Below are 19,878 nucleotides of genomic sequence, written 5' to 3' on the forward strand. Positions count from 1 at the left end.
CTTTCAGATCTTTCTGAATAATGTTTAATTCAATAATATATTTTCTGATCAAGAAAATATAGATCATACATCAGAGTGGGAAGAAGAAAGAGCAGTGGATAACGATCCTTTAAATTACTAACATACTCCTAGACTCGCAGTGCAGACCTACCTGGAACAGCATTCTTTGGTTAGGTAAACTTGATACTTCTGTTCATTTGTTTGTTTATTTATCTATCGATTCATATTCATTTTATTTTATTATTCATATTAGTTAATTTATTTATATAGAATGCATTTCCAATTTGAAAGAAAATAGTTTCATATTGAGCATTCATAAATGCATACCTTACTTTCAAAATGTTTATATAAAAATGAGTGTTCAAAATCCTACAATATCTGTAAAATTGCATTTTATGGTCATGATTAACAGTAACAACGTCTGCTAGTTAATATCTGAAAATTGTACAATATCCTAAAGGAATATTTTAATGTGTACATAGAAGCTTTTGTATTTATAACACGATTTTTCCTGAAATAGCTTTTGGCGCATATGCCTCATGTAGTCTACCAAACACCAACGGAACTACTAATTGTAAAATTTAAATAAATTTCCTAATCTTAATCAACGAAAGACATCGAGAAGTGGACAACAAATGAAAATAATGAAAAGACAAAATGATAAAAGAAGAAATAAAAAATCATGTATCATATAAAATAATATTACCACAAACATTTCAAAACAATGGATCTATCAATGAATGTAAGTCATATGAAATCCATTACTCAAAGTGTAATAATATTTATTTTCAAGGATGACTAAAATCATGTAAATGTTATTACTTTATAATTGCAAAAGTACTTCATTGATGGCTAATAGAGCACATTTGACAACAACAAAACTTTAATATCTTTGCCATATGATTTTGTAAAATGTTAATACTTCATGACACATCACTTTAAATGAATATTTCAATTTTTATCATCGACTGGAACGTCTATACCAACATTTTCATTTCATGGAATTCCATCAAAAGAGTGGCGTTCAGTCAGAAAAATTCATTAAAAGGGATACAATGTAATTGTACTCTGTTCAAGAAGTAGGTCTGGATATTTCGAGATTGCACCCAGAGCTTTTCTGGCTTTCCTGTTCACTTCTTGGTACTTTATTTAATGGAAATAGTCATGTTGAAATGTAATTTATAACAAGGTCTGCCCATGTTTTAATGTCTTACATGAAGGTTAAGAATGTACTATGATAACTTCAGTGGTTCTTCATTGACATCTAATATGTCTATTTCGCGCTCCTTACTTCGATACCACAAGTTTTCCCCCCTCATATAAGCTCCCTTATTATCATTAGTATGATATTGCTTGTTATACCCCATAAACAAGTGCAAAGAAATAAAGAAGTATAATATACATATGTCAAAAATTCAATCTTGTAAGAAAAAAGATATGGCATGAATAATTAAATATCTTCCTAGTTTAGCTCTATATTCTATGAACACTAATTCATGTGCTTGAGATGTAGTCACACACAAATTGAGAAAATTGCTTAATCCAGGTAACTGTACTTATAGTTCCAGCAGAGTGCAACACGTTTTAGCGAAATTTTCAAGTATCAAAACTGTTTTAACCTATAGCTCAAACTGTGAAGCATTTTTAATATTGTTTCACGCCTTCGATTAAAACTTTAATATGTGAAGGAAAATCTGTTAGAATTTTGTAAGATATTATACACCCTTCCTGATTTAGAAACTTGTTGGCTGAAAATGCATCAGTCAACAAAAACAGGTGAGACCAAAATGATTGGGCATATTATCATAAAAAGTAGTTGGCTAGTTTATACACACAGAGAGATATACACTTACCTTATTAAAAGTTACACTGCAAATTCCTTCAGTACAAGCTTTACATGATAACATTTGCTAAAAGTTGGACTCAACTTTGCTTGTCACTTTTGTAACATACTAGGGATATGCGAGTTTATTAGCAAAGTATGTTTTGAAAAAATGTAGGCTTTTTTAAATAGTACGAAGTGAAATGTTTTATAACATAAACCATAACACAGGAACGTACACAAACCCACACGCTGATTCTTCCTTACATGAGTTTGACTCAGTTTTGGCATCAGGAAATGCACACAAATTTCCCCTTTATATTCCTGTCTTAATTTATATGATTCAAAAGATGGCAATTTGCAATGTGCTAAACTTGGAATCTTACCTCATCAAAAGGTCTTCGATTTTGGGTCTAAGAAATATAAAAATGATTAACTTAATAACAATACATCAAATAAATTAGTTTGAGGGAAAATATTAAAAAATGAAAAAAACAATTTCTAATTAGATTTTAATTTAATTTATTTTACTTTAATTTTTTATTATCATTTCCATATGGCTAGCAATTGACATAGTGCTGAGGAATACGATAGCAAGTAATAGAGAAGGACCGGTTCCAGGACAATAGGAGCTGCGTCAGCATTTTCCCACGAGACCATTGACTCCTAGTAGTATACTTATGCGGATTCTGACCCGAGGACATTGACCCCTAGTATAGTAGGGCTATGCCGAATTGCAGATTTTACATAAGAGAACGAGCCTAAACTCACAGACGCCGTCTTGGAGGGGCCTAACCTCACTTCTACGGCCAGTTGCCCTTCCCGATGTGGATATTGCCTAGGAGAGCATACCTAACCTCACAGTAGCACCTTGGAGGGGCCTAACCTCACTTCTACGGCTAGTTCCCCTTCCCGACGCGGATCTTGTTTAAGGGAGTAAGCCCAACCTCACACTTGCCACCTTGGTGGGGCCTAACCTCAGTTTTACGGCCAGATGCCCTTCCCGACGTGGACAGTCGCAATCTTGGAGGGGCCTAACCTCACAACACCTAGTTTTACGGCTAGATGCCCTCCCCGACGTGGACAGTCGACATCTTGGAAGGGTCTAACCTCAGTTTTATAGGCAAATGCCCTTCCCGTCGTGGACAGTCGCTATCTTGGAGGGGTCTAACCTCCCTCCTCCTCCTCATCAGGCTGCCTTTCCCGACCGTAATTGCACAATTTGGCGGCTATACGCGGGCTCTTATGGAGAAAGCTGGCCCAGAGGCTACTGAGTAAAATGGCGGCTATACATAGGCTCTTATGGAGAAAGCTGGCTCAATGGAGACATAGGACTTACGGAGCCGGCCTAGGGGCGATTGCGCAAGATCACGGCTACACACGGGCTCTTATGGAGAAGGCTAGTTCACAGGCTACTGCGCAAGATGGCGGCTACACATAGGCTCTTATGGAGAAAGCTGATCTAGGGGAGACATAGGATTTAAGGAGATGGCCTAGGGGCGATTGCGCAAGATGGCGGCTATCTGCCATTTTAACTACGTGGAGCGCGGAATTTAAAATCAACGTGCTTTTGACAGCTGCCACCTTGACAGGTCATAACCACGTGGGCGCAGATTATAAACAAGTGAACGTTGCTAGCCTCAGAGCTAACATCTTAACAGGGCCTAATCTGGAATACAACTCGAAATAATGACCAGTACCTTGCTTTCGAGAGATTGTCCAGCACTGCATGGAATACATCTAGAGAGAATGACCAGTACCTCGCTTCCTAGGTACCGCACGGAATACAACAAAAGGGAATGTCCAGTACCGCACGGAATACAACTAGAGAGGATAACCAGTACCTCGCTCATAGGTACCGCACGGAATAGAACAAAAGAGAATGTCCAGTACCGCATGGAATACAACTAGAGAGAATGACTAGTATCTCGCTACCCAGGTACCGCACGGAATACAACTAAAAAGAAGCGGCCGTAGGTAACCCAGGTTCGATTCCCGGTAACAACAGGGATTTCTACCTAAGGACTGGTTCGTGCAGGCCTTCGGGCTAAGCAGCGGTTACTTGGTAGGCCAAGACCCTTAAAAAGTGTATATGTACATCCCCTTTTGTAAAAAAAATCGCTAACCTCGCCGGGGTAAGAGGCAGCTAACATTATGTGCGGCTTAGCCTACCATGCGACTGCTGCTCAGCCACCGGCGACCACTAATCAGTGGGTACATATTATTATTATTATTATTATTATTATTATTATTATTATTATTATTATTATTATTATTACGAGGATTGGGGCAAAAGTCATGAAAACTACTTTTTTTCCTTGTAGATATGTGAACGGATCACAAACGTATATGTGTCGTGTGGAAGTTCCGCAGGCATAGTATGTATGCAGAACAACAGATGGCTCTGTGATAGCTGGTAGTAGCGCAACGAGTGCTGTGAAATCAGTCAGTTGGTGAGTGTCGTGCGAGACGGAGGTAACCCGTGTTGAGCAGCGCGCTTACATCAAAATAGCCGTTCTCCGAGGGAGAAATGCGATGGAATGTCACAGTGAATTAGTGGAAACCCTTGGGAATAATGCCCTACCATACTGTACAGTAGCACGGTGGGTAGGAAAGATTCAGCAAAGACGTGTGTCAACCAGTGATGAGCAACGTTCGGGACGACCTGTCGGTGTGCGGATCGACGTGGCACGTGCCGTCACCGAGCAGCTCCTGGATGAAGACAGATGTTGGACACTACTGGAGTTAGAGAGGGCTAGTGTCATCTAGAAACGCACCGTCCATAGGCTATTGCGTAATGAGCTGCAATTGCGCAAAATCGCATCGCGGTGGGTACCGCATGCACTGACGGAAATGCAAAGGTCGGTGGTTGCAATATGCTCCGACCACCTTGCAAGCTGCCAGTAGGACGGCGAACAATTCTTGTCACGAATAATCGCCATCGATAAATTTTGGCCAGGGCATACGAACCAGAACTGAAACGTCAGTTCGCGGAGTGGCGACTTGCTGGATCACCAAGGAGGCAAAAGGTCCATCAGAATCCTTCTCCAGTTAAATTGATTGTGGTCGTAGCGTATGACTCAGGGGTGTCATTGTTTGCCACTCTGTTACACATGGCAGAACAGTGACCGCACAGTACTACAGGGACTTCCTGGTGCGGCAGGTACGACGTGGCGTTCGGGAGAAACGTCCGGATCTTATGGACAGTGCAATAATCCTGCACGACAATGCAAAACCACACAAAGCAGAGTCTGTAAGGCAGCTACTGCGACGTTGGGGATGGAAAGAATTTTTTTTTGCTAGTTGCTTTACGTCGCACCGACACAGATAGGTCTTATGGCGACGATGGGACAGGGACGGGCTAGGAGAGGGAAGGAAGTGGCCGTGGCCTTAATTAAGGTACAGCCCCAGCATTTGCCTGGTGTGAAAATGGGAAACCACGGAAAACCATTTTCAGGGCTGCCGACAGTGGGGTTCGAACCTACTATCTCCCGAATACTGGATACTGGCCGCACTTAAGCGACTGCAGCTATCGAGCTCGGTAAATGGAAAGAATTGTAGCACCCACCGTACTCTCCCGACATTTCGCTCTGTGAATTTGATCTCATTCGAAAGGTTAAGGAACCACTGCGTGGAAGGCGGTTTGTAACACGAGAGGACATTCCCAATGCTGTGCTCCAACAGGTGACCCGATTCACTCACGGTGTGGCAAATGCTGAGGCAGATGGTATTCAGCACCTCCCACATCGTTGGCAAGTGGTGTCAGTAGCAGAGGACTACTTTAAGGGTCTTTAGGCCCAGGTTTGTCATGTCAACTTTATGTGTACTGTGTTGTCATTCTTTTGCACCGGGAAGGCCATATTGCCCTGTATACTACCGCAATAAATTAGTATGTTACGATATTTCAGTGCTATTCATTGTCCACACATGTAGTTAATACCTTGTCCTTTCGTCTGTATATGTCACATTTTCCAACCGGACTGGTATCTTCAAGAAAAAAGTAGTTGCCATGACTTTTGCCCCAACCCTCGTATTATTATTATTATTATTATTATTATTATTATTATTATTATTATTATTATTATTATTATTATTATTATTATTATTATTATTATTCAAGGTGTCACTGTAAGGAATCGGTACTGTACGTAAAACAAAAGTGTGCTGCATGTTCCCCGTCAAGGTCAGGCTAAAGCTGACAAATCATATCCGTTGATGCCAGCAAACGAACTCTTGCACGTTACTACGTCCATTCCTATCGCTTCATGCAGAGAACACACATCAAATTTTAAAATATGATTTAATCCCCCACTTTTCACACGTAGGTATCTCAAGTAATAAAAATTGTTATATCTGTGAATAAAGTGTGTAGAGAATTAAAAACTCGTGTGTGTGTGTGTGTGTGTGCGTGTGTGTGTGTGTGTGTGTGTGTGTGTGTGTGTGTGTGTATGTGTGTATGTGTGTGTGTGTGTGTGTGTTTACGCGAAGTGATAAAATGTACGTTGTGTAAGGCTGGCTCACAGCATTTGCTCCATTCCAACAATCAGTTTCAAATTTGTGCATGTGTTCGGTTTTTACAATAGAGAGTGTTGCTTGTGTATATCATCAAAGAAGTGTACAAACGAATATAAGGAGTAGTACTTAAGTTGACATGTATTGTCTGTTGTTATCTTACGAGTAATCAGTGTTCGAATCCATTACAGTAATAGTATGTGTTCGTATTTTTTTTTCTACTATTAATCAGAGTGATGAGGATTCGATTCCCTAACAGAGAGAACGGGGGTTCAAATCACTAATTGCTTTTCTAGCAATTTTCTTTATTTAATCTGTCATTCAACAGAGTGATCAGTGTTCGAAACCATTACAGCAATAGAAAGAGATTATTTTATAGTGGTTATATGTTGGTATTTTTATTCTGCCATTAATCAGGCTTCGATTCCATAACAAAGAGAGAACGGGGTTCGAATCCATATTTTTCCTAGGAATTTTCTTTAATTAATCTTTCATTCAACAGAGTGATCAGTGTTCGAATCTATATCTGTAATGCAGATTTTTTCTGTTGCATGTGATAGAGATTTTCTTCATGCGTCGATTAGAGACGTAAAGCCTTAGCGACGGTGTATTTTTGTGCTCAGAACGCGATAGGGAATGTATGCTTACAATTCCAAATCTTTACTGTAAGATAAGAACAGACTCTATATATGTTCTAACCACAAGAAAAATGTTGCTCTTGGTAGAGGAGCACAGCTCAATGCAATTTTTCCGGTTCTCCGTGACAGGATTGATTAACAACATGTTTTATCTTGTTCAGGACGAGAGGTTACGCGTCGGGTAGAGACGTAAAGACTTAGCGACGGTGCAGATAGTAGAGGGGGGAGGAGGACCATCTAGCGCAGGAGGGACATCTTTCCGTAAAACTGTCAAGAGAAGGGCAGCTGGCCTTAATCTTCTGAGGTTAGACCCCTCGAAGATGGTGTCGAAAAGGGCAGCTAGCCTTAAAACTATAATCCTCTCTCCAAAATGGTGTCGGGAGGGTCATGTCGAGAAGGCCATCTTGCATTAAAGCTATAATCCACTGAAGTTTATTCAAAATTCCGCGGTAAAAAAGTGCACGTGGTTAGGACCTGTAACAGCTGACAAAAGCATGTGGATTTTAAATTCCGCGCGCCCCACGTGGTTAAGATGGCAGCAGTAAGGTTAGGCCCTGTTAAGATGGTAACACTCTTCACTTGTTTAAAATTCGCGCCCATGTGGTTATGACCTGTCAAGATGGCAGCTGTCAAAAGCACGTGGATTTTAAATTCCACGTTCCACGTAGTTAAATTGGCAGATAGCCGCCATCTTGCGCAATCGCCCCTAAGCCATCTCCTTAAGTCCTGTGTACCCCCTAGACCAGCTTTCTCCATAAGAGCCTATGTATAGCCACCATCTTTTGCAGGAGCCTCTGGGCTAGCTTTCTCAGTAAGAGCCTGCGTACAGCCGCCATCTTGCGCAATCGCCCCTACGCCGGCTCCTTATGTCCTATGTCTCCCCTGAGTCAGCTTTCTCCATAAGAGCCTATGTATAGCCGCCATCTTGCGCAGTAGCCTCTGGGGCAGCTTTCTCCATAAGAGCACGTGTATAGCCGCCATCTTGTGCAATTGACATCGGGAAGGGCAGTCTGCTGAGGAGGAGGGAGGTTAGGCCCCTCCAAGATAGCGACTGTCCACGTCAGGAAAAGCATCTGCCTGTAAAACAGAGGTTAGGACCTCCAAGATGGCGATTGCACACGTCGGGAAGGACACCTGCCCGTAAAACTACGCCCTGTGAGGTTAAGCCCCTCCAAGATGGCGACTGTGAGGTTAGGCTTGCTCTCTTTAGCAAAATCCGCGTCGGGAAGGGCAACTAGCCGTAAAAGTGAGTTTAGGCCCCTCTACGATGGCGACTGTGAGGTTAGGCATGCTCTCTTAAGCAAAATCCACATCGGGAAGGGCAACTGGCCTAAATGTGATGTTAGGCCCCTCCAAGATGGCGACTGTGAGGTAAGGCAATGTATCTTAAGCGAAATCCACGTCGGGAAGGGTAACTGGCTATAAAAGTGAGGTTAGGCCCCTCCAAGATGGCGTCTGTGGAGTTAGGCTCGCTCTCTTTTGCAAAATCCACAAATCGGCACACCCCTACTGCTATACTAGGGGTCAATGACCTCGGGTCAGAAACGGGATAGGTATACTAGTAGGGGTCAACGACCTCGTGGGAAAATGCTCACGCAGCTCCCATTGTCCTGGAACCGGCTCTGCTCTACTGGTATAGCACATCAAATGTATTGTTCATACACAAGATTTTCAGAATGATATCAATGTGATTCCAAGCACACAGAAGATAGTATTTCTTATGGCTTCATGAGATGTATATATACATAAAAACACAAGCTATTTAACAAACTTACTTTGTTTGTTGACACTCTGGTAAGCAATTCAAAATTTGTGAGTTTTATTTAAGACTACAGAGTTCATAGTTCTGTATGAGAGGTGGAGAGATTAGAGTAAAATACACTAAGAAATCAACATATTTACCTGAGTCTTAACAGAAGACGATTGGTGATAACTTGATTGGAGCAATATGCAATGTATGCACGAAATTTTCCTTTTGCATATTTCGAGATTAATTGAGGAAGACCATGGAGCATAATATCTTTCTCCCATGCCTCAATCAGTTCCTTCAAAAAACACTCGGATACACTCAGCACTAGAAGAAATACATAAACAAAGAATAATTTAGTTGAATTGTATCTGTGTTGAGTCACCTGCCTGAAGGCTGGATGGATCATCAAAAGATTCATCATCAATTTTCATAGGTGGCTTAGGCAGCACTAAAGAGACGTGCTAGGGAAATAAGGATTGACTTAGTTCCCTGTTCCTTTCCTTGCCAAGTGCGCTGAAATTCATATGAAAATCAACCCTCAATGCCACATTTTAACACCATTCATACCGGAACTGGCTGCATAAGGAATTATGTTATTCATAATAATCAAATCTCAGTCACTTTCATATTGTAAACCAGACTGGATGGAACATACTCAAGAAATGAAAGTAACATACTTGACCAAACCCATACTAGGAGACTCGGTGCACTCTGCACACTCAGAGATCGATCTGGGCAAGGTTAAATAGTGTAGTGAAATATATTCTACATTATTTCTCTTACAAGTATCAGCGTGTGGAATAGTATGCCTGGTAAGCTACTGGTAAATATCACAGTATGGTTGTATTGGTGTGCATATTTTGGAAACTGGGGCAAAGATAAGAAGGCAGGTAGTAGTACCCTAGGCTACAATTTACTACAAAATTAAGTAGTATACCTAGGAAAACTACTCTTAAGATGATAATTAAGAGAGGGAGTTAAAGTGACTTCTCTTATCAGTTATTCTGATACGGCTGCATACATCTTGTTTCAATATAATCCTATAATCCGATAATCAAAGCAGACCCCACAGGATTGGAAACTATTACGTTCACCTGGTAATTGTAGTGGTTGCTCTTTTCTTGATTCCATTAATGTATCTTAAAAGATTTTCAGTATATCGAACACACTAGTTTAAAACATAAACCAGGTAGAAAACTAGACTGAAAAGCTTTTGAGTCACATTAACTAAGTCGACACTGGAAAGGACAACCTTCCTTCTTAACAAAAGATTCCATTAATAGCTGAGCATATGAAAGTACATTAAATTTCAAGCTGCAGACATGCAAGGTAAAGCACATGATATAGAAGTTACTTCCCTTAAAACAATGAACATTACCCACATTATAAACAAAAGTATGAGCCTGAGTAGATCCTTCAACTGTGTAATTGATTCATTTCAATGACTAGGGACAATTTTGGCAATCAGTCTGATGCACTAGTGATTGTAGAACCTGTCTAATAATGTGTGTTGCAATGTCTGCATTTTTAACAAAAAGCTCTTAAAATTTCGATAAATACCCTAAAATTTGAACCAAATGTATTTCATTGCTAAGGGTTAATATCGATTGTTTAGACTAATTTCAAAGTGAGCCAATTAATTAATGATGGGCGAAAGCTGGATTTGTAATAGTATTCTTTACTTTAGTAGTAAAACAATGACTGGGCGAGTTGGCCGTGCGGTTGGGGGCGCGCAGCTGTGAGCTTGCAACCGGGAGATAGTGGGTTCGAATCACACTGAAGATGGTTTTCCGTGGTTTCTTATTTTCACACTAGGCAATGCTGGGGCTGTACCTTAATTAACGCCACGGCCGCTTCCTTCCCATACCTAGGCCTTTCCTATACCATCGTCGTCATAAGACCTATCTGTGTCGGTGTGACGTAAAGCAAGTAGAAAAAATGTAAAGCATTGTAACAAAACAAATTTTGAAATGTTCATATGTTTAGGAAGTATGGTCACCGGTACCTGCTCAATATTTTATTACAATGGATACAATAGTTGTCAGGTCGATTTGTGGCATTTTGAGACATAATAATTGCTTTTACAACTGCCATGCATTTACAGTAGGAAAGAATATTCATATGAATCAATGGGAAAGCTACCAGTAACATGTATTAGATGTATGGATAGAAGGGGACAGATGTGAGCAGTGTAGTCCAGCAGTGAATCTTTCACTAACCTTCCAGAAGATCACATATGGTAAACAATAATAAAAAATATAGAAAGTATAGACTGGACAGGCAAGCACTGGAATGAATGAATTAGGTATTCCTGGAGGAGAACTCAAGGGGTAAAGGTGAATGAAGTTTTGTCAGACCATACAAGAGTGGAACGGGGTGTGCCACAGGGAAGTACATGAGAGCCTTTGTTGTTTCTTACATGAATTTTACATCAAAAATACAACCTTTTGTTTGTAGTATGAAAGTCTAGAAGGAGATTGGGCATAATATAACCATGAAACAAGATTTTAAAAACTATGGTCGAAGATATAGAGGGAGAAAAATGAAGAGGAATATATCAAACGTATAAAAGGGTAGAAGACTGTGGGGGACATAATGAGGAGTAGAAGACTGAGGGGGAGTATAATGGTCAGTAAAACAATAACAGGGGTCAGCAATAGAAAGGAACATTTCAGTGTCAGATCAAGTCATAAACAAAATGACAGGTCAGTATGAGAAGAGGGAGCAACAAAAAGAGGAGACAGGGTCAGAAATGAAAACACAAAAGGACTGAGAATATCTTCACATCGTCAAACAGCGCCACCTTCAAATAAATGAATTACCTCCTCCCATATTATCTCTCACTTCTGTAGACAAGTTTACCCTAATAGTCAGATTTATTGTAACTTAGTGTAAAACTTTCCACTTCTACTTCTTATTTAGTGATTTATGACAGATTTGTAGTCTGATGTAATAATGGGATTAGACTTGTAATCATGTGTGTGAGAGTTATTTACTCAAGTTCAATTATTCCCCAGTTCAACTTCGTTAAAGATAAAAATTACAACCTAACAATCATGGTCCAGAATGTTAAATTAGTGTACCTCAAGAACATTTTCAGTGCTATTTTACTTGTACAGTTGGGGAGGAGTTACTTGAGTTTTATTACACAACATTGAATACACTTTCTGTCCAAGTATAATAATAATGGCGATATGGCCTCCGGAGAGGCCTGGTGGAGGTCCTTTTCTAGTAGACGGCCTATTAGGCGACCTGCATGTCTGTGAAGATGAGGGCCCTACCTAGGATGTTTTCTAATGTTGAATACGCCACACACACCCAGCCCCGAGCAATTGGAATTAACCAATTAAGGTTAAAATCCCCCATCCGGCCGGGAATCGAACCCGGGACCGTCTGAACCGAAGGCCAGTACGCTGACCACTCAACCAACGAGTCGGACTCTGTGCAAGTAATCTAGACTTATTCTCCAATGATTTTGGCAAGGCTGGGTAATAGAAATAATTATTACTTTTATTAATTATTATTTACCATTTACTCATATTATTATTATTATTATTATTATTATTATTATTATTATTATTATTATTATTATTATTATTATTATTATTATTATTATTATTATAGTAATTTGCAGGCCTTCGAGCTGAGCAGTGGTCGCCTGGTAGGCCAGAGCCCTTCGGGGCTGTTACACCATGGGGTAAGGTTAGTTATTATTATTATTATTATTATTATTATTATTATTATTATTATTATTATTATTATTATTATTATTATTATTCCACCTCTTTACCTACCTCTGCGGGGTCACGGGTGCAGACAGTGCCGTACATGTGGATTTGGCCCTGTTTTACCGCCGGATGCCCTTCCTGACGCCAACCGTATATGGAGGGATGTAATTACTATTGTGTGTTTCTGTGGTGGTTGGTAGTGTAGTGTGTTGTCTGAATGTGAAGAGGAAAGTATTGGGACAAACACAAACACCCAGTCTCCGGCCCAGAAGAATTAATCAGACGCGATAAAAATCCCCGACCCGGCCGGGAATCGAACCCGGTACGCTCTGAACTGAAATCCTCAATGCTGACCATTCAGCCAATGAGTCCGACATTATTATTATTATTATTATTATTATTATTATTATTATTATTATTATTATTATTATTATTATTATTATTATTATTAAAGTAACTTAATGAGTTGTGATATTGCCCATCGTTGGGATAATGATTTCATTTAAATAATTAAGTGGTTGAGTGTTAATCTTTGATGATATTGTCGGTAATACTTGAGTACTATGCAAAGTTATGTGTCAATTTAATATGAATTGCATGGCTGCCTATGGTGGGGTTCGAGCCCACTAATTCCTGAACGTAAGCTCACACCTACGCGACCCTAACTGCATGGCCAGTTCTCTCGGTAGAGAGATGTGTTAGTAATTTGTCGCAAAATCATCACATACTTCGGATTTTAGGATTAGCGAAATCCAATGATGTTCACTGAAAGAATTAAAGTAAATAAGAATAAGACAGAGTAAAATTAATTAATGTAAAGTTGTAAATTAATTCAATGGAAGATATAAATTGATTAATGAGAAGAAGTTAAGAATTTAACATAATGCAAATTTTCATGACTGAGAATTCTCTTTTCTTTTGAACACAGATGTGCTCAGAGGGTTTTCACCTATATACATTTTCCCATGACATAATGAAGAACATCACGAAAACCTCTGGTGAACTAAATGCAATGGCCTTTGCTGATGATGTTATGATCTGGGAAGAAACTGAGGAACAAGTACAGTCGAGACTCAATGAATGGAAGGTTAAGTTCCAGGAGTTCAATCTCAAAATAAGCTATGATGGCAATAAACAGAGAGGGACGATCAGCGAACATCATGCTAGGAAACCATCCACTACAAGGTGTGGAAAGCTTTACATACCTCGGCAGTGTAATATCTGGAGGTGCACTAGCCACAAAGGAGGTGGCAAACAGAGTGCAGAAGAGATCTCACTTTTACCAGCAAGTACGAACACTCCTCTGGGATCCCAAAGTACCAACAAAATCAAAGCTGGTGATGTTTAATCAGTACTTCATACCAATTTTAACCTACGGTATTGAAACCTGCACTCTCACTAAGAAAGACTTATGAAGGTTGCAGGCATCCGAGATGAAGTTTCTTACGTCCAAAATTCAAAAAAACCAAACTGGACAAGTTGAAGAATGTTGTGGTTAGGAAGGAAGCAGGGATTGTTACATCATTGTTAGATCGGATCAGCATGTCCAGACTGAGGTGGTTTGGGCATGTAATGAGGATGAAGCCAACAAGGACAGCATATGTTAACTTGGAGCGACATGTGGCAGGGAAACGGATGGTGGGAAGACCTAGAACCCACTGGATGGACATCGTAAAAATGGACATTGCAGATCGGGGAAGGACACAGAAAGACGTCATTAACAACAGAACGTATCTCAATAAGACAGAATGGAAGAGGATCGCACAAAGTACCCGGGAAACTGGAACTGTAAAATGATGATTATGAAGATGACATTTTCCTAGGAGTTCAGTAGTGTTATGTGAGTTACGATGAGTTATTGTAATCAGAATAATGTTTCAATGAGTTGATATCAGATCATGAGTAATAACTAGACATCGGATTTATATTCAAATGCCAATATGGAGACATACAAAACCAACAAGTAAGTGTGTTTAAAGGTGAAATTTAAAGAATTATTAATTAATAGTGTATATATATATATGCATATTTGCATATATTTGAGATTACCACATATATTTCACATTTCAGATTTTTTGTGCATATTTTTTACATTTATTATACTTATTTTAATATGTTCTACAAGCAATCTTAAGCAAAATGTGGAGTAATTAGGGCCGTGAACTCTCTCAGCAATGAAACTGTTCAAAGGGAAGTGACATTTTGAGACAATGAATCAATCAAGAAGCTAGAAACACGTGAATTGCATCCAGTAGCGTAGCCAGGATCGACCGAGTTATTGTTAAAAAATGACGATATAATATAAGTGTTTGTGTGTGTGCGTTTGTGTGTGCGTGCGTGTGTGTGTGTGTGTGTGTGTGTGTGTGTGTGTGTGTGTGTGTGTCATTATAAGAACACTGATATCAGTAAATTATATTGATATACAGGTTGCAGTACACTACAAAATCTTATGTTAAAATACAGGATAAGAAAAATATGATCAAGGTGAATAGTTTTATGGCGAATGGTATGTTCAGATTACAATCTGAAGTCCAACTTTCGAGGTTTCTTAGAAAATAGATTCAAGACATCTGTTGGTTTTGCAATTATGTCTCTGTGAATGTTCAAAAGAGCAAATCCAGTGAATTGATTTTCACTTTTTTTATTGTCAGTTTCTGTTTATTTTCTTTTGCAAAAATTCCATGGAGGGAGTCTAACCCCCAGTAAACCCCCTTTGGCTATGACCCTCATTTCATCTTAGTGATTCACTGGACATTATGGAGAACGTGAAGTGTGAAATTGAAGGTACCAACAGGAAACCTCGGACTCCGTCTGCAAACAAAATATCGTAATGTCCTTAAACAAAATCTGGACTACGACAACATAATAACTAGAAACAAATATTTTGATGGTACTGATAATGTGGATCTGTCAATGTTTAACACCTACACTCGCTCCTGAATTCAAGTACTGTCCCCAAACATCCATAGATGTAGATAGATCATTCTTCACATTGATGATAGTTTTAACAGACAAACGCCACGAATTTAAACCATAAAACTTGGAAGAGACTGTTGCAGTGAATCGCAAAGCAAATTATGGACAGGAAAAGTAGGGTTTGCAGTGCAAAATGCCCGGTCATGTAAGTAAAATTTATTGTCATGCATCTTCTTTTCCTCTGTACCTTTTTTGTAATTAGACAAAGTCAGATGTTAATTAAGTGTGCAATATTTCTATTTTAGGTTTCATTTTGTCAATGACGAAGATATACCTAGCATTTTGAGACTATTGTCACATGATGAGACTGAAGCAGAGGACGATGTTTCAGGTTTTTCGGATGGGGAGGATGAAGTTATAAAGCAATCAGATTAGGATCATAAGAGTGATACGGAGCATGTGGGATATTATTACTGTGTGAGCAATGAAGACTATGAAGAAAGGGAATTTCTCTTCGGTAGACATGGGGAAACAACGTGGCCCACGACAGATTTTACAAAATGTACTTTGTGGGTCAAAGCAAAGAATATTGTGAAAATACTGCAAGGACAAAAAGGGGAGGCAAAAAAGTTTGAACAGAAATTGACTGTTTCCTTCAGATGATAAATGCTGAGATGATTGATGAACTACTATATTGTACTAATTTATACATTTTTAGGGAAAGGGGGGAATTGTATTACAGTTATGAGCGTGACGCTAAGTTAGCGATTCATAGTGAAATAATGGCATCGTTTGGTCTGTTATATTGTTGTTAAGCCTAAAATGGGGACTACACAAGTGTAGAAGAGTTTTGGACTAATGATGGAACAGGACAGCGAGAAGTCGTATGTCTTCGAAACAATGTTTTGTTTTGTTGAGGAGCTCACGCTTGGAGGACAAAAGCACTTGTGACAAAAGACAAAAACCTGATCGCCTTGCCACAGTTCGCTCTCTTGTCAGCGCATTTGTCAACAACAGCAAAATCAGCTTTACTCCTAGTGAATTTATTACAATTGATCAGAAATTAGTTCCTTTCCGTGACCGATGCAGTGCGTTCAGTTTATGCATAATCAAGCCTGCAAGATACGTGTTGAAAGTTTATGTAGTGAATGTTGCAAAAATAATTTATACTACTTTGGAGTTTCACTGTGGAAAACAACCCCCAGGTCCCCATGAAGTATCAAATAATCCATGTGACATACTGATAGTTCCTCATCTAGTGGAACATCTAAAAGGAAAACATTGAAATCTCACAGTAGACAATTTGTACACTTCATATGATCTTGTACTAAGCCTACTAGAAGATAAAATAACTACTCTTGGGACAATCGGGAAGAACAAATACAAATTCTGCCACAATTTCTGCCTAATAAGGACCGTCCAGTAGGCTCAAGTCTTTTCGGGTTTCAGTTTCAGATCATGATAATGCCGCATGTCCCTAAGAAATACAAAGATGTTATAATGCTTTCCTCTATGCACGATTCTTCTTGAGTAAACGACTGTACAAAGAAACCTCATGCAGTGTTAGATTATAATGTGACAAAACGTGGAGTTGATGCTTCTGATCAAATGGAAGCTAAGTACTCCGTTCCTAGAAATGCAATAGGTGGACATTATGTGTATTTTATATGCTGCTGAACATTGCTGCAATAAATGCCTATGAAGATAATAAATAAGTGCAAGTCAAGTTGAATAACACTGTAAGCTAATACAATGAAATACTTCGTTTACAATTTTTAATGATTTAATTGAATTTTGAAGTCCATCATTTAACATAACTTCACAATTTTATTTACTAAATGTTGTTTTCCATATCTGTTGGTTATTATTTACATCCTTTGACCTTATCCTACCTTAATGTCGCTACATTAACTATCAACCCACAAGAACGATCCACCCTGTAAGATCCTCGTGTTTCCTGCTGAGCATTAACGGTGGTAGTATGTATGTATTTATGCGCTATTTTAGAGATGAAATTGGGAAATAAACTAAAAGATTAGTTATTAGCCATAATTCCAAACCATTCCTGGTCGTAATCCAATTGCCTCAAAATGGCTACTGCCAATGGTAGGATTCCACTCATAGTAACTTCAACAAACAGCATCCCAGAATGATGAACTTGCCTTTCAAACCAAATGAGTGGAAAATAAACATGGAAAGATTTAGCTACAAAGTCTAGAAGTATACCGCATGCAACAAATATGAAAGGATAAATTTGAAGAGGCCCATCCAGTTGTGTAGTCTGCAGCAGCAGAAAACTGACAGTAGTGAATTTTTGTTACAAATTCTTAGGACTAGTTGATAGAGAAGACAGTGAAATGTAACTCAATATTCATTTGGCTATAGACTGTGCAGAATTTCTTACCTGGAAAAACTGATGAGAATAAAATTATTTTCTCTTGTGCTGTCAGAATCGCAGAACTTGTCAACTCAGAATCGTTAACATAATATTTCTGAAGTATGCATAAAGATTTATAAAATGAAGCTTCTGAAGTAATAATCTCAAATTTAGCCTCCTGAAGTCTCTTCCTTCCCATCCCCATTGACTCTGCAACAATAATAAAATTAAGAAAGATATAAGCTTTACAATAAATAAGTATGTGTTAGAATTTCAACTTGGTATTACATTGGATCCACAAATGACCACACATTCACATAATATTTTGAGAGAGAAGGTATGCTTACACAATTTAACATACAGAGTGTTCCAAAACAAGTGGGAAGTAAGCGGAAGTGGATAGTACGCCCTAAAAGACACAAAATGTTCCTTTGAACATATGCCTTATGTTCAATCATTTACAAGCTATAGCTGTTTCAGTTATTAGCTGGAATAGTCGTGTAGTTCATATTTAGGATAAGGCTGGAGTCAGACATATTGTTACATACCTTGCAGTACTTCATCAGTGTGTGGAACAAGGTTGCCATCGATGCCTGAATGTTCCAACATGTCCAACAATCAATGAGGTGTTAATAAACTCGACCATATTTGGTTCTATTTGATATGTGTTGACTGGTGACAATTAACGGAACATGGCTATGAATAGGTATGCCTTGACCATACAATTACATACATAAATATATATCAAACTTATTTATGACGTATTTCATCAAACATGTTTTGAAAATCGACCGGTTCAGTTCCTCAGTGATCTTCAGAAAAAGTTCCAGAAGCCCTAAACTTGATCCTAAAACACTCCATTTACACTAAGATAAGCACTTGCCCTAATAACGTGTACAATACCGCAACTTCTTATAGTCTAAAATACTTTCCTATTCTTCTTTCAAGAGAACAATTCTTGTGATCTTCCTTTAAAATCTTTTGTATTGGTACTCTACAAAATAATCTGTTAAAATGTTGACATACTGTCCTTGGTATAATGAAAACTGCATGTATAACTTGGAGCTGATATTTAAACCAATGAAATTAAAATCCAGTGTTCAAATTTAATTTTTTCTAGTCTGCAAAAACTAAAATGCGCCTACAATTCGGCATGTGACACTGCAGAGCCTTTCTTCTTCTTGTGTTTTATCAGGAAGTTTTTCATTTTATATGAGCTAGCCCTTAAATATATCTTCTTAAATAGTTATATATCGCCACCGCACGAGCAATACCAAATATCTGACAATGCTCTTCCTATCCATTATTTTCCTTAAGACACGTCACGGTCATATATGAATATGCTGTCCATCAGAATAGTTTTCATTGTATTCATTATCCTATGAACCTTTCCATACCCCACTGCAGGAATGTATGCTTGCATGACGTACTTATGCACTCCTACAGTGTAATGTATTTAAGGTTCATTTAGGTTTTATGGGAAGGATGTGAAGGAGACGGGATGTAAGTCATTGGTGAAACCCCAATTAGGCTATGTTTGCCTCACTAAGATTACTTGATTCGAGAAATGGACAAGATCCAAAGGGAAGCAGTATGATTTGTTCCGGGTGATTTGCAATAAAAGAGTACTGTTACAAAAATGTTGCAAACCCTAGGCTGAGAAGGCTTGAGAGTAAGGAGATGAGCTGCTCGACTAAGCGGTATATTGATATTGAACTATAATGGACCCTTTATGTTGGGATTATGAATTTACTCATTCACGATAAATATTTCAGGTTCCCTATGGGAATCAATATCTATATCATCTGATGGCGGAGCAGGCATCAATTTTTTGTAAAAGAGACTAAGTCTCTAATGCAATGAAGGCCTACTCCAGACTGTGACTATGGAGCTCCACGCCAAATCATTTACAACATTGTCAGCGACTGTAGGATTCAGGCCTATCATGTTAGTGTAGATGATTTCCTGCTGGCAACTCCAGAAGCTGTTCTATGGACTGAGGGACTGAACATTCAGTTGTGAAGGACGTGTGACCCTGCTGAGTTCATTGTTTCTCAATTGTAAATACATTCAGCAGCAAAAAAAGCGAAACACTACAAATTTCAGATGAAATTTAATATTAATCCATTTGAAAC

General features: G+C 38.8%; 1 protein-coding gene across 1 annotated transcript in view; it reads right to left on the minus strand.

Moving 5' to 3' along the window:
* The window catches only part of LOC136863719 (uncharacterized), a 464,789-nt gene that overhangs the window by 69,168 nt on the left and 375,743 nt on the right, over positions 1 to 19,878 (minus strand). Inside the window, exons 9-10 of the mRNA XM_067140077.2 lie at positions 17,771 to 17,953; positions 8,875 to 9,046 (exon numbers count right to left, since the gene is read on the minus strand). Coding sequence (XP_066996178.2) covers positions 8,875 to 9,046; positions 17,771 to 17,953 — 355 coding nt within the window. The remainder of the gene's footprint in view (positions 1 to 8,874; positions 9,047 to 17,770; positions 17,954 to 19,878) is intronic.

Source organism: Anabrus simplex, chromosome 2 (assembly GCF_040414725.1).
Source record: "Anabrus simplex isolate iqAnaSimp1 chromosome 2, ASM4041472v1, whole genome shotgun sequence".
Lineage (NCBI taxonomy): Eukaryota > Metazoa > Arthropoda > Insecta > Orthoptera > Tettigoniidae > Anabrus > Anabrus simplex.